The 27,094-nt window shown below is 43.9% G+C and overlaps 1 protein-coding gene across 1 annotated transcript in view; it reads right to left on the reverse strand.

Annotated features, from left to right (window-relative positions):
* Window positions 1-26,661, reverse strand: part of hcrtr2 (hypocretin (orexin) receptor 2) — a 71,985-nt gene extending 45,324 nt beyond the window's left edge. The window contains exon 1 of the mRNA XM_020515501.2: window positions 26,454-26,661. Coding sequence (XP_020371090.2) covers window positions 26,454-26,661 — 208 coding nt within the window. The remainder of the gene's footprint in view (window positions 1-26,453) is intronic.
* Window positions 26,662-27,094: the final 433 nt, after the last annotated feature.

Raw genomic sequence — 27,094 nt, forward strand, 5'->3', positions numbered from 1 at the left:
TCATTCAATTGGAACACTGAATTACTGTCAATCTTATTTGCAAAATACTGAGTCATCAATGCTATGTACATTGACTAATCTTCAGCTACATTTCACTTTCTCTGAATAACTTATGCTTCCACAGTTTCCTTTCACATTCTTCACATTTAACATTCTAGTGAGAGCAGGATTCTATTGCACTGTCAACATTCCAGTTAGAAATAGCTGAAATCAGAGAAATGACTTTCAATGTTTTACCGCTGCATAATTTGGAGAGATGGGATTAACACGTTTAATGATTGTCAATCTCTTTAGAATATTATGTGAGATTTACAAAATTAGAGTTGTTTAGTCCCACTCAATGAGTCTTCCTTTAATCAGTACAACCTCAGCTTGCTGTGCATCTATATTACTCAGAGTAATCAGCGTAGCTCGGAGCATCATGAGACAAATGGGACTGATTCATTCAGCAGATGTTTTGAAGTACCACTTCACTAAAAAGATTGTGGGGACTGGGTACTTAGAGTATGTTCAGAGCACATTGGCAAGTCAGTAGGTGCACAAGCAACAAAATCTCACAAATGCAAGGACAAACTTAATTCATCAGCACAAGTGGAGTGACACAGGTTGATGATGTGATAGTCCCAGCACCAGATGAGCTAGTAAAGCACAAAGTAACATTATTCCATTTGATGAAAGTTGAGAAGTTCTCTTGATTGAATATATTATATATATTCCTGCCATGGGACACTGGAATGAGCCTTTTCCTTTGACTTCCTGCATTTTGATCTGAAGGTATGTGACACAGAAACTATTCCAGAGTAGTTGTACACTTTATTCTGGGCTGACATTAAGTACACAAACAGGAGGGTAGAAGAAAACAGCAAGCCAGACATGATCTGGAGGAAAGGAGAAGTCAACATTTCGGGTATTACCCTTCTTCAGGACTGGATGTGGGTGTAGGAGGGGGAGGGGGTAGTGGAATGGTGGTGATAGGTGGACACAGGTAGTAGGTACAACTTGGTTTGTCGATGGGAGGGATGAATCTGGTTGGTGGCTGGAAGGGAGGTCAGAAGGTGGAATGGAACAGAGGAGGTGCGGCTGGAAAGGGAGCCAGGGGATGGGTGGGAAGGTTATTTGAAATTAGAGAAATTAGGATCTCCTTGACAACCCCCAAAGCCCCACCCTGAACCTTGCTGCATATTCACCAAACTCCCTGACCTCTGAGGCCAAATGGTCTGTCCTCAGTAACGGGGTTCAAGTTTATGCCCCTCTGACCCCACCTCAACAAGTTCCATGCCCGCCACACATGGAACTCTTCTTCCGCTGCCTTTTCCTCCATGCCTTCTTCTTTGATAAAGACTCCCAACCACCCTCTGGGGACCCCTTCTCCCGCCTCCGACCTTCCTCCTCCTCTTGGACACCCCCTGCCGGCCACTTACCTGCCCTGGACCTCTTCATTGCTAATTGCCAATGTGACATCGATCGCCTCGATTTCTCCAGCCCCCTCACCCACTCCAGCCTTTCGCCCTCCAAATGCTCAGCGCTCCACTTTCTCCGCACCAATCCTCGTTTCACTACCAAACCCTGACAAAGAAGGGGCGGTGGGAGTCTGGAGGATGGACCTCTATGTCACAGAAACCAAACGCCAACTCTCCGACACCACGTCCTATCCCCACCCTCCCTTGACCACGACCCTACCATGGTCCATCAAGCCACCATCTCACACACTGTCCATGACTTCATCGCTTCCGGTGACCTCCCCCCCACCACCTCCAGCCTTATAGTCCCCCACCTCCCTCATCTCCATTCAGGGCCCTAAACAGTCCTTCCAAATGAGACAGAGCTTCACCTGCATCTTCCCCAACCTAGCCTATTGCATCCGATGCTCCCGATGTGGTCTTCTCTACATCAGTGAGGCCAAATGTAGATTAGGTGACCGTCTCGCCGAGCATCTTCGCCTGGCCTATAACGACCAGCCTAACCTCCAAATTACAGCCCATTTCAGCTCCCCCTCCGTGTCCAACCTCGGCCTCCTCCAGTGTCGCAGTGACTTGGAACACAAATCTGAGGAACAACACCTCATCTTCTACCTGGGCACCCTACAGCACAAAGGACTCAACATTGAGTTCTCTAATTTCAATTAACTTTCTCACCCATCCCCAGCTCCTCTTCCAACCCCACCTCATCCCTTCCATTCCACCAACTGACCCTCCCTTCTTGCTACCAACCAGATTCATCCCTCCCATTAACCAACCAGGTCGTACCTACTCCCGGTGACTGACTATCACCACCATTCTGCCATTCTCTGCCCCCATCTTTATCTGCAGCACCCCCTACCCCCACATCCAGTCCTGAAGAAGGGTAATACCCAAAATGTTGACTTCTTCCTTCCTCCAGATGCTGCGTGGCCCACTGTGTTCTTCCAGCCTCCTGTTTGTCTACCTTGGATTCCAGCATCTGCAGTTTTTTTGTCTCTGAGATTAAGTAGAATACTTTGGTTTGGTGGAAGTGATTTTTATCATCATTAAAGGTATAAATTGTGGAAGGCCACAAGTGGAGCAAGAACCAATTCTTACTGCTATAAGAATTCTACTCAATTTTCTGATTTCTCTGGCTTGCCATCTGGTTTGAATGTGTAACCATCCCAACCAGCTTTTCTGATCTGTGTCTTTTTTTCCTCAATTAAGGAATCCTGTCCAATGTGACTGATAGGGCCCAGTACTGTGCTTGTCCATTTCCCACATTTCTGCTTTCAACCCTTCCCCCATTCCCAGGACCATGAAAGGATTCCTCTTGCCTCCACATCCCACTAACTTCACCATTTAATGGATTTTCTGGACCACTTCCATTGCTTCCAACATTGTGCTCCACTAAACACTGCTTATCTACTTCACTTCCTCCAGCATTCCAAGGGACTGTTCCCTCTGTTACACCTGATTCACTCTCAATCCATCCCAAAATCCTATCCCACTTACGACTGCATCTTTCCATCCAAGTGCAGGAGATGTTGTAACTGTTCTCTCATCTCTTCCCTCCCCACTATCCAATGCCTTAAACAACTCCTCAAAGCTGAAGTTGTACATTTATATGTCTTAGAATTGAATGTTCTCCACTGGCAATGCAATTTCCTCTAGTTTGGTAGATCAAAGACAGACTGGGGATCATTTTTACAGAACATGCCCGCTCAATCTGTAAGCATGACCTGAAGCTTATGTTTGCCTGTAATTTCAATACTTAGCTTCACTCCTAATTTTGTTATTATCTTCTTATCTTGTTTTCAGAAAGCTCCACAAAACCTTGAGGAATTATCTTTAGATTAGATGCTTTGGAATTTTTTTCACTGGAGTGTAGGAGGTTGAATGGTGACCTTACAGAGGTTTATAAAATCATAAGGGGTATAAATAAGGTGATTGGCAGGTATCTTTTCCCTAGCATGAGGAATTTCAAGACTAAAGGGCATACTTTTAAGGTGAGAGAAGGAAGGTTTAAAAAAGGCATGAGGAGCAACTTTGTTACACAGGGAGTAGTCCGCAGATGGAATGAACTTTCAGAGGAAGTGGTGGATGCAGGTACAGTTACCATGTTTAAAAGACATTTAGATAAATACATGAATAAGAAATGTTTGGAGGGATATGGGCCAAACACAGGCAGATGGGACTAGTTTAGTTTGGGATTATGGTCGGCATGGGCTGGTTGGACCGAAGGGTCTGTTTCCATGCTGTATGACTCAATGACTTAATATACAATTATATAATTTCAGTTCATAACCATTGCTCCCATTTTTAGTGAGTAACTGTTATCAATGATGCTGTGGTTGCCATTTAAACCTCATAATATTTGTTTGTTTATTTGTTCCAGCACAACCTTCTTTCTCACCTTGCACTTGTCTCCTTAGTCATTTAATCTCTCCTGGCTTCCACCCAATCATAATCCTTTCCTTTCATTCATTTCAGCATTTTCTATTTCACTGTCTCTACACCTGCTTAAAACCAAATATACTTTTAAATTTTTCCACTTCTGATAAAGAACTACCAACATTAACTTTTCTCTGTCTCCACTGATGGTGCCTGATATGCTAAGGATTTTCAAATTTTTTGCTTATATTCCAGGTTTCCAACATATACCTGGGGTTTCTTGTTCATGATACTGGTTTGCAATGTTCCAATTGTGTGAAAATGTCCCATCTTATATTGTCAAAAAATGGGTGATCATTATGAGAGGCTTCATCTATTCTAGGTGTGGAAAGGTCCAGCATATCTGTCATGGATAGTGGTATGGCGAAAGTAACAGTTTGAATGCTAGGCATGTCGGCACCAAAGTTGGTAACAAGGATGTTGAGTTAAAGATAGAGGAACAATGTAGCATTCCATTATGTCATTAAAGGAATAGTTCATATTTTTGGAGTTATGGCAAAAGCAGCATTCTCTTTATTTGAAGCGGCAAAGGTGATATTTGAATGTCTCAATCTTGCTGATTTATAATTACATCACCACACCCTTCCTTACTTAACCTGATATAATCTTGTGTATTCATCTCTAAAGTAATGGCTAATTTGCCCTCACTATGAGTATCTCTCGTGTTTTTTTAATAATGTCTTTGATACTGGAGGGTATTTTGGGTCCGCCGACTATGGGACTCTGTTTAGCTTCCTATAAGCAACCCGTCAAGAGAAAAGGCCATCAGCAGTTCCTATGCTATTCCAGTCTGACATCATGGGTTACTGACAGTGCACAGATTCCTGACCTTGTCCACCCCAGTCCAAAACTGGCACCTCTACATCATGGCTATCATTGACAGTGCACAAGACAGGGATTTTGGGGGTAGTAATGAAGATATAATCTTTAAACCATGTGAGAACATGAACTATCTAGGGTAGTGATTCATATCTATGGTGCTCACAGTCACTGCCTCTTCCAGTCTGAGATCTTGCAAATTATATAATCCACAAGCAACTTCTCAAATGTTGGTCAGGTTACAGACCTACGAAAGTCAACTTCCAGTCTCCTGCCTTCTATTGTGTGTTGCACTGATTCACCTGGAAGAGGAGGAATGGACAACCATTGGAGCAGCAATGACACCACATCATTGGTCCTGTATGATAGCAAGGGTAATGTGATTATTGACGACTACTATTTCGCTTATTTCTAGCAAAAGGTGGCAGCAGCCAGGTTCATGGCACTGTGGCTGACTCTGTGCACAGGAGGGCAGGAAAAAGAGTGGCAGAACTATAGTGATAGAGGATTCAATAGTAAGGGGAATAAATAGGCATTTCTGGGGATGTAAACAAGAGTCCAGGAAGGTATGTTGCCTCCCTTGTGCAAGGGTCAAGGATGTCTCAGAGGCTGCAGAACATTCTGCAGGGTGGGAGGATAAACAGCCAGCTGTCATGGTGCATATAGGCACCAACTGGACTGGAGCCAATGTCCGAGGGGGAGAGTTTGCTGGTGCTGATGGGGAGGGTTTAAACTAATACGGCAGGGGGACGGGAACCAATGGAGGAAGTCAAAAGGAAATAAAGTAAGGACAGAAACTAAAGACTGTAAAGGGAAAACTGATAGTAGAAGGTAGAGAAACCAAAGGCAAAAATCAAAAGGGCCATATTTTACAATGATTCTAAAAGGGCAATAAATGTCAAAAAAAATGAGCCTGAAAGCTCTGTGTCTCAATGCAAGGAGCATTCGTAATATGGTGGATGAATTTAGTGTGCAAACAGTTATTAATGGAGATGAAGTAATTGGGATCACAGAGACCTGGCTCCAGGCTGACCAAGGATGGGAACTCAATATCCAGGGTTATTCAATTTTCGGGAAAGACAGGTAGAAAGGAAAGGGAGGTGGGAAAGCATTGCTGGTTAAGGAGGAGATTAACACAATAGTAAGGGAGGACATTAGCCTGGACAATGTGGAATCTGTATGGATGGAGCTGTAGAACACCAAAAGGAAAAAGACGTTAGTGGGAGTTGTGTACAGGCCACCAAACAGTAGTTGTGACGCTGGGGGCTGTATCAAACAGGAAATTAGAGATGCATGCAGTAAGGTACAGCAGTTATTATGGATGACTTCAATCTACATATTGATTGGACTAACTAAATTGGTAGCAATGCAATGGAAGAAGATTTCCTGGAATGTATGAGGGATGATTTCCTCAAGAAATATGTCTAGGAACAAAGTAAAGAGCAAGCCATCCTAGACTGGATATTGTGTAACGAGAGAGGATTATTTAGCAACATTGTAGTGCGAGATCCTTTGGGGAAGAGTGACCATAATATGGTAGAATTCTTCATTAAGATGGAGAGTGACACAATTAAATCTGAAACCAGGGTCCTGAACTTAAAGGAAGCTAACTTTAGTGGTATGAGGCATGTATTGGCTAGGATAAGCTGGCCAGGGATATTTAGGGGATTGACGGTGGATAGGCAATGGCAAACGTTTAAAGAACACATGGATGAACTTCAACTATTGTACATCCCTGTGTGGCATAAGAATCCACAGAATCTCTACAGTGTGGAAGCAGGTCATTCAGCCCACCAAGTCCACACCAACCCTCCAAAAATCATTCCAACCAGTCCTGCCCCCTACCATATCCCTGCATTTCCCACTGTAGACACTATGGGCAATTTAGCATGGCCAATCCACCTAACCTGCACATCTTTGAACTGTGGGAGGAAACCAGAGCACCCGGAGGAAACCCACATAGACACAGGGAGAATGTGCAAACTCCACGCAGACAGTCGCCCAAGGCTGGAATCAAACCCAGGACCCTAGCACTGTAAGACAGCAGTGCTAACCACTGAGCCACCATGCCAGTTTATCCTAGCCAATGCATGCCTCATACCATCAAAGTTAGCTTTCTTTAAGATCAGGGCCCTGGTTTCAGATTTAATTGTGTCACTCTCCATCTCAATGAAGAATAAAGCAGGGAAGATGTCTCAACCATGGCTAATAGGGGAAATCATGAACAGCGTTAGAGCCAAAGGGGAGGTATATAAAATGGCTAGAAAAAGCAGCAAACCCGAGGACAGGGAAAAAAGTTTAAAATTCAGCAGAGAAGGACAAAGGGTTTAATTTGGAAAGAGAAAGTAGAATATGAATGTAAGCTTGTGGAAATCAAAAAAACTAACTACAAAAGCTTCTATAGATAAGTGAAGAGAAAAATAGTGATGAAGACAAATGTAGGTCTCTTGCAGTAGAATCAGCTGAATTCATAATGGACAACAAAAAGACGGCAGACCAATTGAACAAATACTTTAGATCTGTCTTCACAAAGGAGGACACAAACACTCTTCAGGAAATGCTAGGGTACAGACGGTTACGTACGAAGGCGGAGCTGAAGGAAATTCTTATTAGTCAGGAAATGGCATTGGGGAAATTGATGGGATTAAAACCAAAGAAGTCCCCAGGGGCTGATGCTCTGCATCCCAGAGTACTAAAGGTAGTGGCCCTAGAAATAGCGGATGCATTGGTGATCATTTTCCAGCGTTCTGTAGACTCTGGAAGAGTTCCAATGGACTGGAGGGTAGCTAACTCTTCAAAAAAGGAGGGAGAGAAAATGGGGAATTATAGGCTGGTTAGACTTACAATCAGTGGTAGGGAAAATGTTGGAGGCAATCATTAAGGATGTAATAACTGAGCATTTGGAAAGTGGTGACAGAATTAGTCCTAGTCAGCGTGGATTCCCTAAAGGGAAATCACGCTTAACAAATCTTCGGGACTTTTTTATGAATATGTGACCAGTAGAGTAGATCAGTTATGTATCTGGACTTCCAAAAGGCTTTTGAAAGGTTCCACACAAGAGATTAGTAAGGAAAATTAAAGCTCATGATATTGGAGGTAATGTATCAACAAGGGTAGAGAACTGGTTGGCAGACAGGAAGCGGAGAGTTGGAATAAATGGGTCCTTATCAGATGATGAGTGGGATGCCGTAGGGTTCAGTGCTGGGACCTCAGCTATTCACAATATACATTAACGATTTGGACAAAGGAATTGAATGCAATATCTCCAATTTGCAGATGACACTAAACTGGGTGGCAGTGTGTGCTGTGAGGAGGATGCTAATAGATTGGACAGACTGGCTGAGTGGGAAAATACTTGATAAATGCAATATAATTTGGATAAATGTGACGTTATCCACTTTGGTCACAAAAACAGGAAGGCAGATTATTATCTGAATGGTGGCAGTTTAGGAAAAGGTGAGGAGCAATGAGACCTGGGTGTCATGGTGGAACTGTCACTGAAGGCTGGCATGCAGGTGGAGCAGGCGGGGAGGAAAGCTAATGGCATGCTGGCCTTCATAGCGAGAGGATTTGAATATCAGACTAAGAGTGTCTTGTTGCACTTATACAGGGCCTTGGTAAGGCTACTCCTTGAGTATTGTGTGCAGTTTTGGTCTCCTAGTCTGAGGAAGGACATTCTTGCTATTGAAGGTGGCCAGCAAAGGTTCACTAGGCTGGTTCCCGGGATGGCAGGACTGACATATGAGTAAAGACAAGATCAACTGGGTTTGTATTCAATGGAATTTAGAAGAATGAGGGGGGATCTCATAGAAACACATAAAATCCTGATGGGTAGATGCAGGAAGAATGTTCCCAGTGTGGGAGAAACCCAGATCAAGAGGTCACAATCTAGGAATAAGGAGTAAGCCATTCAGGACTGAGATGAGGAAGAATTTCTTCACACAGAGAGTTCTTGTGGAATTCTCTCCCATGGGAAGTGTTGGGGCCAGTTAATTGGATATATTCAAGAGGGAGCTGGATGTGTCCCTTGCGGCTAAAGGAATCAAAGGGTATGGGGAGAGGGTGGGAATGGTATATCGAGATTGCATGATCAGCCATGATAATGTTGAATGGTGGTGCAGGCTGAAAGGGCTGAGTGGCCTACTCATGCACCTACTTTCTATGTTTCTATGTTTATTCATTCATGGGATGTGGGCATTGCTGGCTGAACCAGCAATTTTCACCCATCCCTTGAAGCATTTGAGAAGATGGTCACTGCTTCTTGAACTGCTATAATCCGTTTTGTACAGGTAGACCCACAATGCTGTTAGGGAGGGGCAGCAGGATTTTAACCAAGTGACACTGAAGAAACAGTGACATATTTCCAAGTCAGGATGTTGTTTGACTGGGAGGGGAGCTTGGAGGTGGTGGTGTTCCCAAGTATCTGCTGCCCTTGTCCTTCTAGATGGTAGTGGCCATGGGTTTGGATGGTATTAAAACATAGAACACAGAACATAGAACATAGAAGATAGAACGGTACAGCACAGCACTGGCCCTTCAGCCCACGATGTTATGCCAACTTATTATCCTACTCTAAGATCAAACTACCCTGCCTACCCTACATTTTACTATCATCCACGTGCCTATCCAAGAGTCTCTTGAATGTCCCTAATGTATCTGACTCCACTACCACCACCGGCAGTGCATTCCACGCACCCACCACTCTCTGTGTAAAGAACCTACCTCTGACATCTCCCTTATGCCTTCCTCCAATCATCTTAATATTATGTCCCCTCGTAATAGTCATTGTCTAAGGAATCTTGGTGAAATTCTGCAATGCATTCTGCAGATGGTACAAACTGTGCATCAGTGATGGACAGTGTGTATGTTTGGGAATGATGGAATAACCTAATGTCTATCATGTCCAAAGCAATTCATAGCAACAGAAATTAAAAGTGCACACAGCAGTCCAGATTATAGAGTCATAGTATCATGCAACGTAGATAAATCCCCAAGCCCCAGTGATATCATAAAATATTGGGTAGAATTAAACCTTCCAGCTCAAAGTGGTTGCCTGTGGTATTGCCATTCCACATGATCCTCCTCCCACTTTACTCCATCTAACCCTATCACCATAAATGTCAAAGTCTACAAAACTAATCCTACTGGCACCATCTATTCTTCAGATTCCTCTCCAGTCATATAATAACATTTTAATTGTCTCTAAGGTTTTGGAGTAGATCTGTAGCTCGGGTTGTGGGTGTTGTGGTTGGTTGGCTCACCGAGCTGGTTTGTTGTTTCACAGACATTTCATTACCCTGCTGGGTAACATCATCAGTGTGGCCTCCGATGAAGTGCTGTCGTATTTTCCCACCTGGTTTTTAAACTCTGGAGTCCGTTGAACTGGATTACCTCACTTCCAGTTTTCCTTCATAGTGGAGTGTACACGGAGTCGAGTTCTATGTGTTTGTTAATGGCTTTCTTCGTGGAGTACCAGGCTTCTAGGAATTCCCATGCTTGTCTCTGCTTTGCTTGAGAAGTGGACAACAAATTTCCAATTCCCCAAATCTGTCTTCCCTCCTGGACTGCATCTTGCAATCCAGCTTTCTCTGTAGACGTCTTTGAGTGCTCCAGGCCCCTGGGGAGAATTCCGTATTCAAATTGATCATCCGTACTGCAGCAAGATCTAAAGCCTTAAAGGTTAGCGAGAATTGAAGTTCATTTTTCATTTTCCAAAGACATCACATATCAAAGACCATACCCTGCAAGCAGCATCTGCATGGGGATTAGTTTTATATCTATTAATTTAAATGTAATACTGATTCCAAAATCCTGCAGGATTGGAGTAAATGAAGTTAGCAGCCTCACTTAATAGTGTCTTTTTAATAGTTTCAATGTGTCCATGGATCATATTGAAGTATTTGCTTGTATAGTTTAAGCCAGGCAAATTTATTCAGCTAATGGGCTGACAATGTGATTTTATGTCAGATTGAATTTGACAAAGTTTAAAAACAGATTTACCATCAGTTTAACCATTGTCACTGATAAAATCATTTCAAATGTATTTCTCAGGTGAACCACACATGTTCCAGTTTTATGAACAAATCTGCATTTTTTGAAAGAAATTCTAACCATGGGTCCAGATTTTCCAATGGCCCACTAATCGTAGATGGGAATTAATGGGTTCCTGCTATATCCCCTTAGAGTCTGAGGGTGCTGCCTGGGAAATTGAAGTTTCTGATCAGCAATTCTGCTACTCCTGTTTTGGGTGTGCAATGTAGCAGTATGTTCAACTTGAGGACTTTATTGAAACAAAGTCAAGTTAGCTGCCTACAGGGGGTGTGGTTCTATAGAGTTCCCTGATAGGTCATATGATTTTCATAAACTAGGCTGGATGTTTGTATATAGGGGCAGGAAAACTGACGTTTAGGGTCGGGAACCTTCTTCAGAAATGGCCCATTTCTGAAGAAGGGTCCCGACCCGAAACATCAGCTTTCCTGTTCCTCTGATGCTGCCTGACCTGCTGTGTTCCTCCAGCTCCACACTGTGTTATCTCTGACTCCAGCATCGGCAGTTCTTTTATAACCCCACTGCAAAGCCTCTTCCAGGGATGCCCACCTTGAAGAAGGTATCCTCCTCCCTCCGGAAAGACCTCAGTGGATCTCTCCCCCACGGCAACCCTGTGGTAATCTCTTCAGCCCTGAAACTGCTCAACCACATACTGAAGCAAACCAGGTACTACAGCTACATCACCTTTCTCAGCACCTGCCTACGGAACAGGGTCATCCCAAATGCACTGCAATCTACATTCAGGCCATCCCAATTTGGCCCGGACCAGCCCATTTCAGAAGAAGGGTCCTGACCTGAAGCGTCAGGTTTTCTGCTCCTCTGATGCTACCTGGCCTGCTGTGTTCCTCCAGCTCCACACTGTGTTATCGCTGACTCCAGCATCGGCAGTTCTTACTATCGCTGGCTGTTTGTATATGTTGCTTTTTATACAAATCAAAGAAAGTACATTGCACCCTTTGTCATGAACATTTAAGTTATCCAAGTAACCAACAGGAATGACCAGAATGTTCTGGTGATCCGAGTTTGGATCCCACCATGGAAGATGGTGACATTTGAATTTAATAAAAATCTAGAATTAGAACTCCTAATGATGGCTATGAATCCATTGTCGATTGTGGGAAAAATCCATCTGGTTCACTAATGTCCTTTAGAGAAGGAAACTGCCGTCCTTACCTGGCCAAGCCCACAGCGATATGGTTGAGTCTTAACTGCCCAGTGGGCAATTAGGGATGGGTAATAAATGCTGGCCTAGCCAATGATGCCCTGATCCTGCAAATGAATATATAAAAGAAATCACATATACAACTGTTCTCATTAGCCACTATTTGTTATTTTAGCTAGTCCCACTTTTGTTTGTTTATTTACATGTAGAGTACCCATGGTCGTTGAAATGCTTGTGTCTTATGATGGAACATGTGCAGATTGTTGGCTTTTTTGCCAACATCTGCTGGTTGCGATAGTGTGCTCTCTGATTTGCTTTTAAAATCTTCCCAGCTGACTCGGCTGATTTACGCTGTTGCCTTAGATACATTTTTCCTTTTGTCGCATTAATTGTGTCTGAAAACCCAGAAGGGAAAGACAATAAAAAAGAAAGCATTAATATTAGAAAATGAACACAGTGGTCTTACTAATCCTCCATTTTGAAGGATATAAGACAGGTTGGACAAGTATTTCTCATTTACCAGTCCAAGTCTTCTTTTTTCCTTCTGGGAAAGCAATTTTTTATTTCTGCAACTTCAGCATCAAAATTCTTTTGAGTTCCTGTAGTCAGACCCTCCATGTCTTGCACTGTTTGTTTCTCTGTTAGCTGACGTATGAATCTCTTCAAGATTGTTTAGGTTTAACTCTTGACTTGCTTCTGCTGAGGTGACTGCCTTAGCATTGCAGCTTCCAGATCCTCAGATCTGGCACAGCATTGGGTCTCAGGTTAATTTGTCCCCTCAGAATGAGCAACATTCCAACACAGAACCTCTAATCTACCATCAATTTACTTTTGGATTGCCGTCGGCCACTCTGCAAGAGGCAGCAGGGTCTATCTAACACTTTGTGTGGATATAATTCTCCTATTCTGCTGTCTTCACTGCAATTGTTAAAAGCTATTTTTCTCTTGTTTCGACATTCCCAACCTGCTCTCATATGTAGATTAAATTATCCAAATCTTCATCTGACACGCCTTGTAGCCACTTTGGTTGATTTGAATCATTGTCTGACATCTTTGTAGCAATCATCTTTCTAGGCTTGTTTGTGTGATTTCCAGTTGAACAAACTTTTGTACAAAGTGGTTTAGTTTTGTGCAGTTAAAACACTGTTTTTGCACACACAATGGGCATGCTTTCTTTTGTTTTATAAGATGACTTCCACAATATTTGCAAATTGTCCTTCAAGCTTGACCTTTTTGTTGGCTTGGTGCTTTTTTCCACATTGTTGCATGTGTAAAATGTCAGCTGATTATCAACATTGGCACACAAGTCTGGGCTGATTATTAACGTTAGCACACAAGTCTAGGCTGACTATCAACATTAGCACACAAGTCTGGGCTGACTATCAACATTAGCACACAAGTCTGGGTTGATTATCAACATAGCACAGAAGTCTAAGTTGCTTCTCCACATTGTGGATAAACTTGCACGTTCTCCCGTGTTTGCGCTGTGGCTGTTGATTGACAAGCTCAGAGATTCTGCACATGTTTACAATTCCATCAAGAGTCAGATTCTCCTCTCTTAGTAGTCACACTGTCATGATATGATTTCATAGCCCTAAGATTATTCTATCTTTAATTAGCTCATCTCTTAGTTCCACAAATTCAGAGGTACCAAAGAGCAGAGTGAATGATGTTACATACTGATCAATGGGCTCTATTTTTCTCTTGGTCCCTAATAGTGAACCCAAACCAGAACATTCTCTTGGAATGTAAAGTGTGCCTTCAAAAATTTTCAAAGTTCCTTGCATGTGCTATTTCTGCTCTTCAGAAAAAAATTAGGGTTGAATATATTTTGAAAGTCTCTTCTCAACAGTGATAAAAGTGTAACATTTGTACCTAAAGTGATAAAGTCATATAGTTATACATCATAGAAACAGACCCTTCGATCCAACTCATCCGTGCCAATCAGACATCCCAATCTGACCTAGTCCCATTTGTCAGCATTTGGCCCATATGCCTCTAAACCCTTCCTATTTATGTGCCCATACAGATGCCTTTTAAATGCTGTAACTGCATTTGTCTCCACCAGCTCCTCTGGCAGTTCATTCTATACACACACTACCCCCTGTACAGAAAAGTTGCCCCTCAGGTCACCTTTTAAATCTTCCCCTTCTCACTTTAAACATATGCCCTCTAGTTTTGCACTCCCCTACCCTGGGGAAAAAAAAACACTTTTGCTAATCAGCCTATCAGTGCCCCTCATGATTTTATAAACGTCTACAAGGTCACCCCTCAGCCTCCGACACTCCAGGGAAAATAGTCAACAAGTCCATAACTATTGCATAGTTCTTCCCTTGTGCATGCAAGACCTTCCAATTTTGTTTCATATTCTCTATGATTTCAACTGGATCTGGTTGGAGAAAAAGTACAGCCATTGTCCTTTAACCAGTGTTTAAGGTATGTGATGTAAAGTATGTGATGTATCAATATTTTAATATCATTTCTTTTAGATTTTTGTATTTGAACAAGCAGCATGTGGGTTTTCTCTGTGTGTGAAGAGGTTCAGTGATTAACTTCCAAGTATTTTTATAGCCATGATGACATTTTTGTAAAAACAAACAGTATTGAGATGGAATAGTTCTTAGAGGCTAACGGGAATTTGTTTACAGAGATAGTAGGAACAGCCGATGCTGGAGAATCTGAGATAACACGGTATAGAACTGGATGAACACAGCAGGCCAAGCAGCATCAGAGGAGCAGGAAGGCTGATGTTTCGGGTCGAGACCCTTCTTCAGAAATGGGGGAGGGGAAGGGGATTCTGAAATAAATAGGGAGGGGCGGAGGCGGATAGAAGATGGATAAAGGAGAAGATAGGTGGAGAGGAGACAGACAGGTCAAAGAGGCGGGGTTGGAGCTAGTAAAGGTGAGTGTAGGTGGGGAGTTAAGGAGGGGATAGTTCGGTCCAGGGAGGACGGACAGGTCAAGGAGGCAGGATGAGGTTAGTGGGTAGGAGATGGGGGTGGGGCTTGGGGTGGGAGGAATGGTTAGGGAGGCGGGGACGAGCTGGGCTGGTTTTGGGATGCGGTCGGGGGAGGGGAGATTTTGAAGCTTGTGAAGTCCACATTGATACCCTTGGGCTGCAGGGTTCCCAAGTGAAATATGAGATGCTGTTCCTGCAGCTTTCGGGTGGCATCATTGTGGCAAACAATGGTAAACATTGTGGCAAACAACCTCTCAACCTCTCAACCCCTCAACCCCTCTCACCTACTCCAACCTCTCCCCCACAGAACGTGCAGCCCTCCGCTCCCTCTGCTCCAATCCCAACCTCACCATAAAACCCGCGGACAAGGGAGGCGCAGTTGTAGTATGGTGCACTGACCTCTACATCGCCGAGGCCAGACACCAACTCTCCAACACCTCCTCCTACTGCCCCCTTGATCATGACCCCACCCCCAACCACCAAACCATCATCTCCCAAACCATCCACAACCTCATCACTTCAGGTGACCTCCCACCCACAGCCTCCAAACTCATCGTTCCCCAACCCCACACCGCCCACTTCTATCTCCTTCCCAAAATCCACAAACCTGACTGCCCTGGTCGACACATTGTCTCCGCCTGCTCCTGCCCCACCGAACTTATCTCCACCTATCTTGAATCCATTTTCTCCCCCTTGGTCCAGGAACTCCCTACCTATGTCCATGACACCACCCACGCCCTCCACCTCCTCCAAAACTTCCAATTCCCTGGTCCCCAACACCTCATCTTTACCATGGATGTCTAGTCCCTATACACCTGCATTCCCCATGCAGATGGCCTAAAGGCCCTCCGCTTCTTCCTGTCCCGCAGGCCCGACCAGTCCCCCTCCACTGATACCCTCATCCGCTTAGCCAAACTCGTCCTCACCCTCAACAACTTCTCTTTCAATTCCTCCCACTTCCTACAGATAAAGGGGGTGGCCATGGGTATCCGTATGGGCCCAAGCTAAGCCTGCCTCTTTGTAGGTTACGTGGAACAATCCCTCTTCCGTAGCTACACTGGCCCTAAACCCCACCTCTTCCTCCATTACATCGATGACTGTATCGGCGCCGCCTCGTGCTCCCACGAGGAGCTCGAACAGTTCATCCACTTCACTACCACCTTCCACCCCAACCTTAAGTTCACCTGGACCATCTCTGATACCTCTCTCTCCTTCCTGGACCTCCCTGTCTCCATCTCTGGCATCCACCTGGAAACCGATATCCATTTCAAGCCTACCGACTCCCACAGCTACCTAGAATACACCTCCTCTCACCCACCTTCCTGCAAAAAGGCCATGCCCTATTCCTAATTCCTTCGCTTCACCGCATCTGCTCCCGAAATGAGGCATTCCACTCTCGGACATCCCAGATGTCCTCGTTTTTCAAGGACCGCAACTTCCCCTCCACAGTGGTCGAAAATGCCCTCAACCATGTCTCTCGCATTTCCTGCAACTCATCCCTCATGCCCCCTCCCCGCAATAACAACCAAAACAGAATCCCCCTCGTCCTCACGTACCAACCTCTGAATCCAACGCATCATCCTCCGACACTTCCACCATCTGCAATCTGACCCCACTACCAAAGATATTTTTTCCCTCCCCATCCTTATCTGCTTTCCGGAGGGACCACTCTCTCCGGGACTACCTTGTTCGCTTCACACTCCCCTCCAGCCCCACCACACCCGGCACTTTTCCCTGCAACCGCAGGAAGTGCCACACCTGCCCCTACACCTCCCCCCTCATCCCCATCCCAGGCCCTAAGAAGACCTTCAACATCAAACAGATGTTTACCTGCACATCTGCTAATGTGGTATACTGTATCTGCTGTTCCCGTTGTGGCCTCCTCTACATCGGGGAAACCAAGCGGAGGCTTGGGGACCGCTTTGCGGAACACCTACGCTCAGTTCGCAACAAACAACTGCACCTCCCAGTCGCGAACCATTTCAACTCCCCCTCCCACTCCTTGGACGACATGTCCATCCTGGGCCTCCTTCATTGCCACAATGATGCCACCTGAAAGCTGCAGGAACAGCATCTCATATTTCGCTTGGGAACCCTGCAGCCCAAGGGTATCAATGTGGACTTCACAAGCTTCAAAATCTCCCCTCCCCCGACCGCATCCCAAAACCAGCCCAGCTCGACCCGCCTCCCTAACCATTCCTCCCACCTCAAGCCCCACCCCCATCTCCTACCCACTAACCTCATCCCGCCTCCTTGACCTGTCCGTCCTCCCTGGACCGACCTATACCCTCCTGGGCCAGCTTGGCCTGCTGTGTTCATCCAGCTCTACACCGTGTTATCTGGGAATTTGTTTACATTTGGGTCGTTTCACAAGCATAAAAAAGGCAGCATAATTCATCAGATTTAGGTAGAAGATTCTGGAAATATGGGGATGGAGTGGTGAGATTTGGCTTAGGGGAAACACCAAGTGCTTGGAAAAGCTTTTTAGTTTCAGTTTGATAATTTATAGAAGTCTTTGCTGAAGCTGGATGCGTAAAACAGTTCTCCTAAAGAAGGGAGATAATTTAGAACTGTTAAGAAACAGATTACCTCAGTGTAAGGAGTTAGTTTTAAAGTTCCAGACCAGAAGTGTTTGGTTAATGCTGAAGAGTTTGTTTGAAACTGAGAAAGTCTAAGTTGGTTGTATGAAGACTCAAAGAAGAGGTTATCATATTCTCAAGACTGAAACTTACAGCCACAGTTAAATTAATTTCTGCATAGGGAATAGAGAAAGGAATTCTCTGAGGTGTAAATAAAGGACTTTTTTTTTCAGATGAATGGAAGTAAATTTATCATGAGTTTCAAAATCTTTAAACGTGTTTAATGTCAGTAGTTTAGTTTATTCCATTTTTTCATTATTTCTTTTAAATATAAACATCTATTTTGTTGTTAAAATCAAATCTGCAGCATTGTGTGGCTATGTTTCAGTGAAAGATGCCTTGAGAAAAACAAAAGAAAAAGAAAACAAGGTCCATCAAGTGAGATTTCAGCCTGGGATCTGATTTGTCCAAAAGTTACGTCAACTGCAACCATAACAACTATGACATACTTTGTTGAATTTCATTTCTTAAAATCTACAGATTGCTCATGACCTGCATGTACCTGTGTCTCTCAGTCAGTGGCTGTGTATTTTTACAGCTTTGCAACACTCATCTCAGGGTCTCTTCTAATGTCATGTTTTGAGCGGACAGTGCTGCAGTGTGTTCAACCTGTGGATTTTATTGAAGTAAAGTCAAGTTGTCTGTCGACAGGAGCTGTGCCTCATGGTACAGGTCACATGACTAATCAAATTGTGAAGGGCATTTGTACATGATGTATTTCTACCCAATAGTATTAATTTAAATTTAAGAATTCAGAAGCTTCAGCTGAAGTTAAGCAAATAGTTAGCAAAGAAAAATGAGACAATTAACAATGCAGTCTAACTCTAGGGTAACTCCACGGCTTACTGTACATCCCCTCAACCACACTTTCCCCAGACCTCTTACACCCTCAGATCCTGACCAGACATTCCCACCTCCCAGAACCCAACAACCTCCACTGCCAAACCTCACACTACCCCACTTCCTCTCACCCAGGGACTGGACTCCCTTTCAAACACCTGGAGTCCGATATTCTCCTTTCTTCCTGAGACCTGGCACCCAACAACATTCCTTTCCACCACTGTCAGATCTGACAACCCCTCTTTCCATCCAGCATCCTACATTTACACCTCCCCTGTGCCCAGAACCTGACGCAAACCACACCGCCCCCCCTCCAACAAAGTCACTGGACCAAACATGTCTTCCCCAACCGCCTCTACCCAAACCTGGGACCCAATGCTTACCACATTCCCCAGGACTCTACATCTCTTTCCCCACTGCCAGACCCCATACCATCCATCTCCCCTGTTTGCCTCCCCCCGACTGTACAATTAACCTGTACAGCTCCATATTTCTGAAATAACCTCAATCAGAATCTCATGCCAGATGTATGGAGGTCTTGCTAACTGGAAAAAAAAACAGAGTGGCAATCTGAGTGTGACTGACACTCCTCGAAAAATCCACCCATTGTATCTGCAAGTTGCCCCAATGACAGCTTCACTCAGTTCCAATTCCAGCGGTGACGGTACTAAATAAAAATTTGGGTCCTTGCACTTGACTTGGATGATTGAGGTTGGAACATCTGGTCCTGGTGTCTGAATGTCATTTTGTGTTAGTCCGATGGAAACCATCCACCCAACCACCCCCCAAGGTTCTTAAAGGAAACAAATGTCATGCTAGGAGCATTCAACTGAAACGATACATGGGTAAAACATTCTCTCAAATTGTTAATACACTAAAATAACTTAGTCTGTGCCCACGTATTGCAATTTGTTATCTTCATGTTTATAAGGTAAATAGTCCATTACAAACTTCTCTCTCCCATTAAAGATGCTGCAGTCCCATTGAATAGAAAGAATAGAAATTGAATAGAAATAGAATTGCTTAGCAAGTTTATTGTATTGTAAATCTGGGAATAGAAATAAGGACAAAATGTCAGACTTCAGGAGCTAATAATGTCTAGTCCACTTACAGAATCACAAGAAATGAATTGGACTATATTTGATTGCAGCAGTCCAAGAAGGCAGCTTATCTGCACAGTCTCAATGGCGGTTTGGGCTGGGCAGTAAATGCTGGTCTAACCCAGTGATGTCCGCATTGCAGAAAATAACTTTCTTTAGGATGGTGCGGTGGAGCATGAGCTCATGTGCACCACTGTAACAGTGCTGTCTCTTTGAAAGAGCTGTTTAATCCATCGCACTTGCCATTGATCTACAAACATTTACGCTTCAAGTGTGAATTTGATCTCATTTTGAATGTTGTCATTGAATCTTCTTTCACCACTTTGCCAGCCTGTACATCAGAATAACTCTGCATAAAAAAGACTCACATCACCATTGATTCTTTTTCCAAAACTCTTAGGTCCATGTCTTCTGTTTACAAACCCTCCATTAAATCAGTCCTTGAATATTTTTACTTTAGGAACCCTGTGATTTCAGGGTTCCATTCCATGCAAACTCTTGTTATCCATCCTAAGTATGTTATTTATTAGTTCCAATTTATAGTCCACTAATAATAATGCATGGTCTAAGTAATTATTCACATTTACCTGGGTAAATTACTTGTTTCATTACAAACCTCTATCAACTCATGTCTGATATATTCTTTACAAAATGAACATCCCAACTCTCTTCAGTCTTCCCTTACAATTCAGACATCCAACACTGGGAATCATCATTCTAGTTCTCTCTGAATTGTCTCCAACATTTGAATACCTTTGCATTGTTTTTCTAATGACAGACAGATACAATTAACAGTTGAAACAGACTGTCATTTCCTCTAAAATTACCTCGAACGTTGCTTACCCTTTTTCATCTGTTCTTCTCAGCATTTTTCCCGATTCAAAAGACATTCTGTAACTCCAACTTCTTTAAATTTACCGGAACACTGTTCATCATAGCCCTCCAAAGGTCACAGAAACACCCTCCTACCTACATGTACCATTCCTCCAATCAATATCAGTCACCCTCCTCACCAAAATGGATTTATACTGATTCATCAGAAATACCCAATCATCGCACAGAGAGATGTCTATTGGAGGTGATCCCACCTCTTTCAACACAATTTGATTTAGATTCTAACACGATACGTACAAATGAGGGAGACATTTTGGCCCATTATGTGTACCCTTTAACCACACAAGACAGGAGCTGCAACCCATACCAGCAGCAACAGGAAGTTAGACACTGAAGAAGGGTTGTTGCTAAGCACTCTGATCCCTTGGAGCAGTGAACCAGCAGCAGCATTGCAACTGCTTCCCATGTAAATAAGAAGCACACACCATTATGTATATACACTATGCTCTAAAATAATGAAGAATCAAAGCTTAACAATTTTATATGCCAGTGGCTGCTGTGACACAATTGTAGTGTCAAATTAATCATATTTGTAGAATGGGGAATTAGGAAGATATGCTGGCAGATCTATCTTACTGCATATTGTATAGAATTCAGTAGGAGTTCTTGAATGTCCTCACCTGTCCTTGGTCAGGTATGAGTGTGCGTAATGATCTGAAAAGAGCTTTCAGTCTACATAGGAATTTCAACTACTTGAAAGATTGAATGTGTGGACAGTCATGTCATTCAGTTCAGTATGTGGTGTAGAATAATGCTAACAGGACAAGTTCAACATCCGTACTGTCTGAGGTAGTTCTTAGAGCTCACCCCATCACCTTACCCCATCATTCTTATTATCACCATCTCTCAGTGTCTACTCAGGCTTGTGAGTTTTTGTCATGGTTCTCCATCTACGTGAATGGATCGATTTTCAAGCCACAGATCATTGGACATATGAGGAAGGAAATTCTGTGAGGAGAAGGGATTTGGAGTGCAGGATTTTTTTTTTACTTGTCTTTCCCTCCATGCTACCACTTTCCTCACCATTAGGATGATGTGATTCGTAAGTGTGATACAGCTTGATGGACAAATTGTTATCATTTTCAATGATTCACAGCAAGCTCCTCCCAGTCATTTATGGTAATGCTGTCACATGTAAAAGAGAGCTTTGGAGTGTCTTTGGAGAATTTTCTTTGTCTTGCCCTGGAATGTTGCCCATTTCAGTGTTAGAAAGGAAAGGGGCCTTGCAGGGCAGCTAATTTTTGACCACTGGGTCACAGAATCCAGTCCATTAATTGTGCATGAGTCTTTGCCTGAATCTTTGGAGTCCTCATCTCAAAATAGACAGTGGTGTTTGATGGTCTTCCAAGATGCAGCAGAGGTTACACCTGACGTAATTTCTCCTTTGCTCTCATGTGTCACTGACTGATGCATAGTCCAGGTCTCACTGCAAGGCACTCATCAGTATAACAAGGTGTAGAGCTGGATGAACACAGCAGGCCAAGCAGCATCAGAGGAGCAGAAAAGCTGAAGTTTTGGGTCTAGACCCTTCTTCAGAAAAATGATGGCTATTAAAGAGAGGTGGCTGCCAACATGTGGGAAGTGCCTAATGCAGTCCAAAGCCTCTCCTCGACATGTATGAGAGTGGAATATTTAGTTGACCAGATGTGTGTTGACTGAAGGATTTTGTTTTGGCAGCAGTCAATGACAAGCTGAGTTTCCTCTTTGCAAAACTGAAGAGATTGAGAGCTGCTTGCAAATTTTGTGCAAAGTGGGTCACAACATTGCAGTCATTCGTATCATGTATCATGGAAGTCAATTTAGTTTTGACTTGGAGGCAAGAGAGGTTAAAATGTTTTTGATGCAGGCAGTATTTAGTGTTACAATCCAGTTAGAGATCTGTGATGAAAGTGGCATATGGTTACGACCGAGGTTTAATGTCACGAGACTTTCAGTGATACTAGAGGAGTGTTCTGGCAGCATGTTCAAGGTCCAATTCCAATTGGCAAAGCCAACTCTATGAACATGACAATCGCTGTCAGCCTCTCTGTTCCATTAGTAGGTGTATTTCCCTACTTGTTTATTCGTTGCTTTTCCTGAGGGAGGCAGATCTCACTGAGGGTGGTGATGTTAATTTGGAGGCTAGACTGCTCACAGAATACAATTGCATGTATTTTTTTCTGGGACTGTCAGTCTTGAGATTATTCAAATTGAAAGTTGCAAAATTTGGAGTTTTCTTTCTTTAATCACAAGGCTCTTGATTTCTCAAGGTGTGATTCCCTAGCCAGGAGTATGTGGGACAGTTTATTTTTAATGCACCTTTTCTAGCCCCTTCCGAATTCACTGTGAGGAGACACTATCCAGAAGAGACTACTCAGTCAAAGATGCTGCTGTTCAAAGACACAACTGTTACAATAGAAGTGCCTCATGACCTTCATACATCTGTGACCTGTGTGCAGCTTCTTCACAAGGGACTCCCAGATTCACAGCCCTGTCCCTATCAACAAATTTCCCATTGGTATAGGAGTTGGCAAATGGACTCTTGTAGAAGCCTATACATGGCTTTGTTGGACGTAGGGTCTTCGAGGTGCTGTCATTGTCAATATAGTCTTTAAGGGCTGGTGGTCGGATTTTGGGTGATGTGCTGACTGACAATGACCAGGCCCCACCTGAAACAATGAGGAATCAAAGTAGTGCTTCACAGAGTGCTTGTACCGTAGTGGTATCATGGTATAAGCTGTCATCAGTAATCCTCAGTGGAGTGCAACAGAGGGCAAAAACAGTGAAACACCCTGTACCAGTCATCCACTGCAGTTTCCAAGTGACACAAATGCCTTGGCCCTCTTGACTCTGGGATTATATTAAAGCAGCCAAGAGAGTGGGGGAAGCAGCAAACGCCATTCCTCCACTATAATCAAATTCCTTCTCTAGGTCTAGCTGTGAAAAGTATGACATTTGAAATTACTTACAACTTGGACATACTTAAAGAATAAGGAGACTCTCAATACCAATAAAAAATTTAACAAAATAACAAATAAAAAAATTACACTGTTGTGAATTCTTATACCTGTTCTAAACCTTATAATTCAATACACAACAATTTCCTCAAACTATTTTGATTGCAGGTGTCTCTTTGCTTTTGTGGATTTGATCATTGCACTTCCTGACCTATCACTATTTAATGTTTTAACAGAGTGGGTGGCAACATTTACTTTCTCAGCGAAAAATTGAAAAATCAATTTGTGAACATTTCAGCAAGTATAATGCACCATTCAGGCGCTTTTAAAATGTGAATTTTTTCCACAAAGCTGGATGCTATGTTCTGTATTGGAGAAGGTCTCACATCTCTCAATGAAGTCTGTTTAGTTAGGCATCATAAGGTGAATTGGTTTTATAACCTATCCAGTTCATTATTCCACTAAACCTGCATTTTCCCTGGCAATACATCTACATACCTGCTGAATTAATTGACAGTTTGATGTCAGTCCAAGTCCCAAGTTAGACCCTTATGCGAAGGGCCAGAGTGGGAGGTGAATAGCATTCCAAATACTGGGATTGAGGCCTTCAGGGAATTTCTTGCTGAATGAATAGAAAAGGCACACAAGAAGTCTGATTGATTTATGGAGGGCTGAAAAAAGGGTTTGATTTTGCTCTGATAGAAACTGCAAGTGTTGGAAAATTTCAGCACATCTGGTAGCATCTGTGCAGAGACAGTGAGAGATCAAAACTGGTGCTGATCATGGGCCTTCACAGATGCTACCTGGCCTGCTGAGTATTTCAAACAACTTCTGTTTACATTTCAAATTTTTAGCATCTGCAGTACTTTGTTCTCCTATTATATCCTCCAAGCTGGGCATTTAAAAATGTAGTTTCAATTTCAAACAGGAACATTTTTATCTGTTAATGCAATATGCATTTTTTTCTGTTTCCGGAGTCCTCTTGTATGAATAGAAATTGCACATTATTTCACGGTATGGGTTGGAGCTAATTGATTGGAACATTTTGATACAGCAAGAACTGCAGATGCTGGAGTTGGAGATAACACAGTGTGGAGTTGGAGGAACACAGCAGGCCAGGCAGCATCAGAGGAGCAGGAAAGTTGACGTTTCGGGTCGGGACCCTTCTTCAGAAATGAGGGTGGGGGGTGCAGTGAGAAGGGAGCTCAGAAATAAGTAGAGAGAGAAGGGGTGGGGCTGGGGAAGGTAGGTAGGATGGTGATAGGTGAGTGCAGGTAGGGAGTGGTGGGAATTGGTGGGAGGAGCGGATAGGTAGGAGAGAAGATGGACAGGTTGTGTCAGTTCAAGGATAAGGGGATAAGAATGAGGGTTGGTCATGGGATGAGGCCGGGGGTGGGGAGATTTTGAAACTGGTAAAATCTGCATTTAGGCCATTGGGCTGTAGGCTCCCGAGGCAGAATACAAGGTGCTGCTCCTCCAGTTTGCGGGTGGTGTCATTGTGGCACTGGAGGAGGCCCAGGATGGACATGTCGCCCAGGGAGTGGGAAGGGGGAGTTAAAATGCTTGGCGACCAGAAGGTGTTGTCATTTCTCGTGAACAGAGCACGGATACGCTACAAAGCTGTCTTCGAGCCTTCGCTTGGTCTTACCAATGTAGAGGAGGCCACATCGGGAGCAGCAGATGCAGTAGACCACATTGATGGATGTGCAGGTGAACCTCTGTCTAATGTAGAAATGTCTCCCTTACCCCCCTATGCCCATTTCTGAAGAAGGGTCCCGACCCAAAACGTCAATTTTCCTGCTCCTCTGATGTTGCCTGATTGGAACATTTATCTACTTTTAAACATGGAAGTGAAACTAGGAGTCAAATGTCAATGGAGTATGTCACTGTTCATTCAACATATTCTCCATTGTGCATGGGATTGTTGTTTACAGGTTCAAGTCTTTAGGACATTGCTGTCCTGATATTGCATAGGTTCAAGAAGTGGAGATGGACGCATGATATCAACAATTGTACATAATTGTCTGTCAAAGCTATAGTTAGAAAATGTACGACACTGAAACCTATACTCCTCAAGGACTTTACAAATATAGGAACAGAAGACATAAGACAATTTCCTCAACCTGTAACTATATTCTCAATTGTGGGCACTGGAATAATATGAGGGGGAGATTGGGCAGTTTGGGGTAAGGGATCTGGATTCATGAAGGTATCAGAGCTCATGATTTCATTCCCTGGCCTTGCCCAATGCCTCTGTTCTATGAAGGCACATCAGTCTGAAGTCCATAACGTGGCCGTGTAGTATTTTGTAATGAGAATGACCCCAAGTTTCAGAATCCACTATTTATTATGGTGTTTTGTTTTACTCCTTGAACGTCTCCTTAAACTGTTACTCTAGAAGAACGGGGAAATAAACGTTGAAAAGCATGCAGTCAGAATGGGTCCAGGAAACACAGCCGGGTTGAGGCATCTATCTAACACGGGCAAAGAGAGCGCCAGCTACTCCTGCAGTGTGGACTGGATAGTCTCTAACTAGTGAAGCTACCTGGTACAACCCAGCTCCCTCACGATGAGAAACACTGAAAGCGATATTGTAGGCATTTATTCAGCCCCTTGCAAAGCAAGGACTCTTTCACACCCAAAGACAATTACACAGTTAACCTTTCGCGTCAACGACCTTTCCTGTGAAATCTGGGACCTGGAACGTTATCTCTTGTTCATAGACACCCAGAACATACCCAAGGCTTTGCTGCTTTCAGTTCAGATTTCCAGCATCCGCAGGAATTTGCGGGTGCGTTACACTTTTGGCTAGTTTGGGTTTCTGTTGGTTTGATAATCGCTGCTAACATTTATGTATTCTTGAGGAAACAAGACATCCTTACATCGTCTCACATTACACCAAAGGCATTGGAAAACTGGCTAATAAAAAGGGTTCACCTTTACTATTGCAACGGGACGAACCGGAAAGCAAAGTGCTTTTAAAATTAATTTCGGACGGTTCTTCCTAAAAGTGACTGGCGACTTATTGCAATTGTTGCCTGTTCCTAAGTGAACAGAAGCAGGAAGGGAGAGAGGTATCAGAGCAGGTAAAGGTTTAACACTAGATCAGCTACAGGAACCCCGGAGCGCAGCGCCTGCATTGATGCAAAGTGTTACTTACCCAGTATGTTTCCGACCAGGGCGACAATGAACACTATAATATAAGCGACGATGAGCACCCACTCATACTGCTCAGGGTACAAATATTCCTGCCACAAGTAGCGAATAAACTCATCGTCGTAATCAGCTCCGGACAGGAGGGCGCCGCTGCTATTGGTCTCATTGGGTGCATTGAGCTGCTCAGCCTGGTCCTTCTCCATCTCCTTCATTGCAGAGTCTGCTCACAGACTGCCCACTCCCCCAGATCGCTCCATTCCCCGGCACAGAGCTACCCAGGGATTTACGTGAGCGCGAATGGCGAGGGAGGAGGTATCACTCAGACTGGCTGACGTTCTCCCAGTGCCCACTCCTCACCAACTTCACTCTCCCGCAGTCCCTCCAATGGGAATGGACATGAGCGGATCGCTCCAACTGCCCCTCACCCCCACCTCCCAGCCTGGGAGACACCCAACTCTCATCCCCCACCCTCAAAACTGGGAGAATCCCAACCCCACCCCACCCAACCTTGGAGATTCCCCACCCTCTATCCTGATAGACACCCAACCTTCATCCCTCACCCCTCAGCCTGCGAGATGCGCCCCCACCCCCCACCCCACAGCCTGGGAGGCACCCCATCCTCATCCCTCAAACCCCAGCCTGGGA

This window comes from Rhincodon typus, chromosome 5 (assembly GCF_021869965.1).
Source record: "Rhincodon typus isolate 14 chromosome 5, sRhiTyp1.1, whole genome shotgun sequence".
In the NCBI taxonomy this organism is placed as follows: domain Eukaryota; kingdom Metazoa; phylum Chordata; class Chondrichthyes; order Orectolobiformes; family Rhincodontidae; genus Rhincodon; species Rhincodon typus.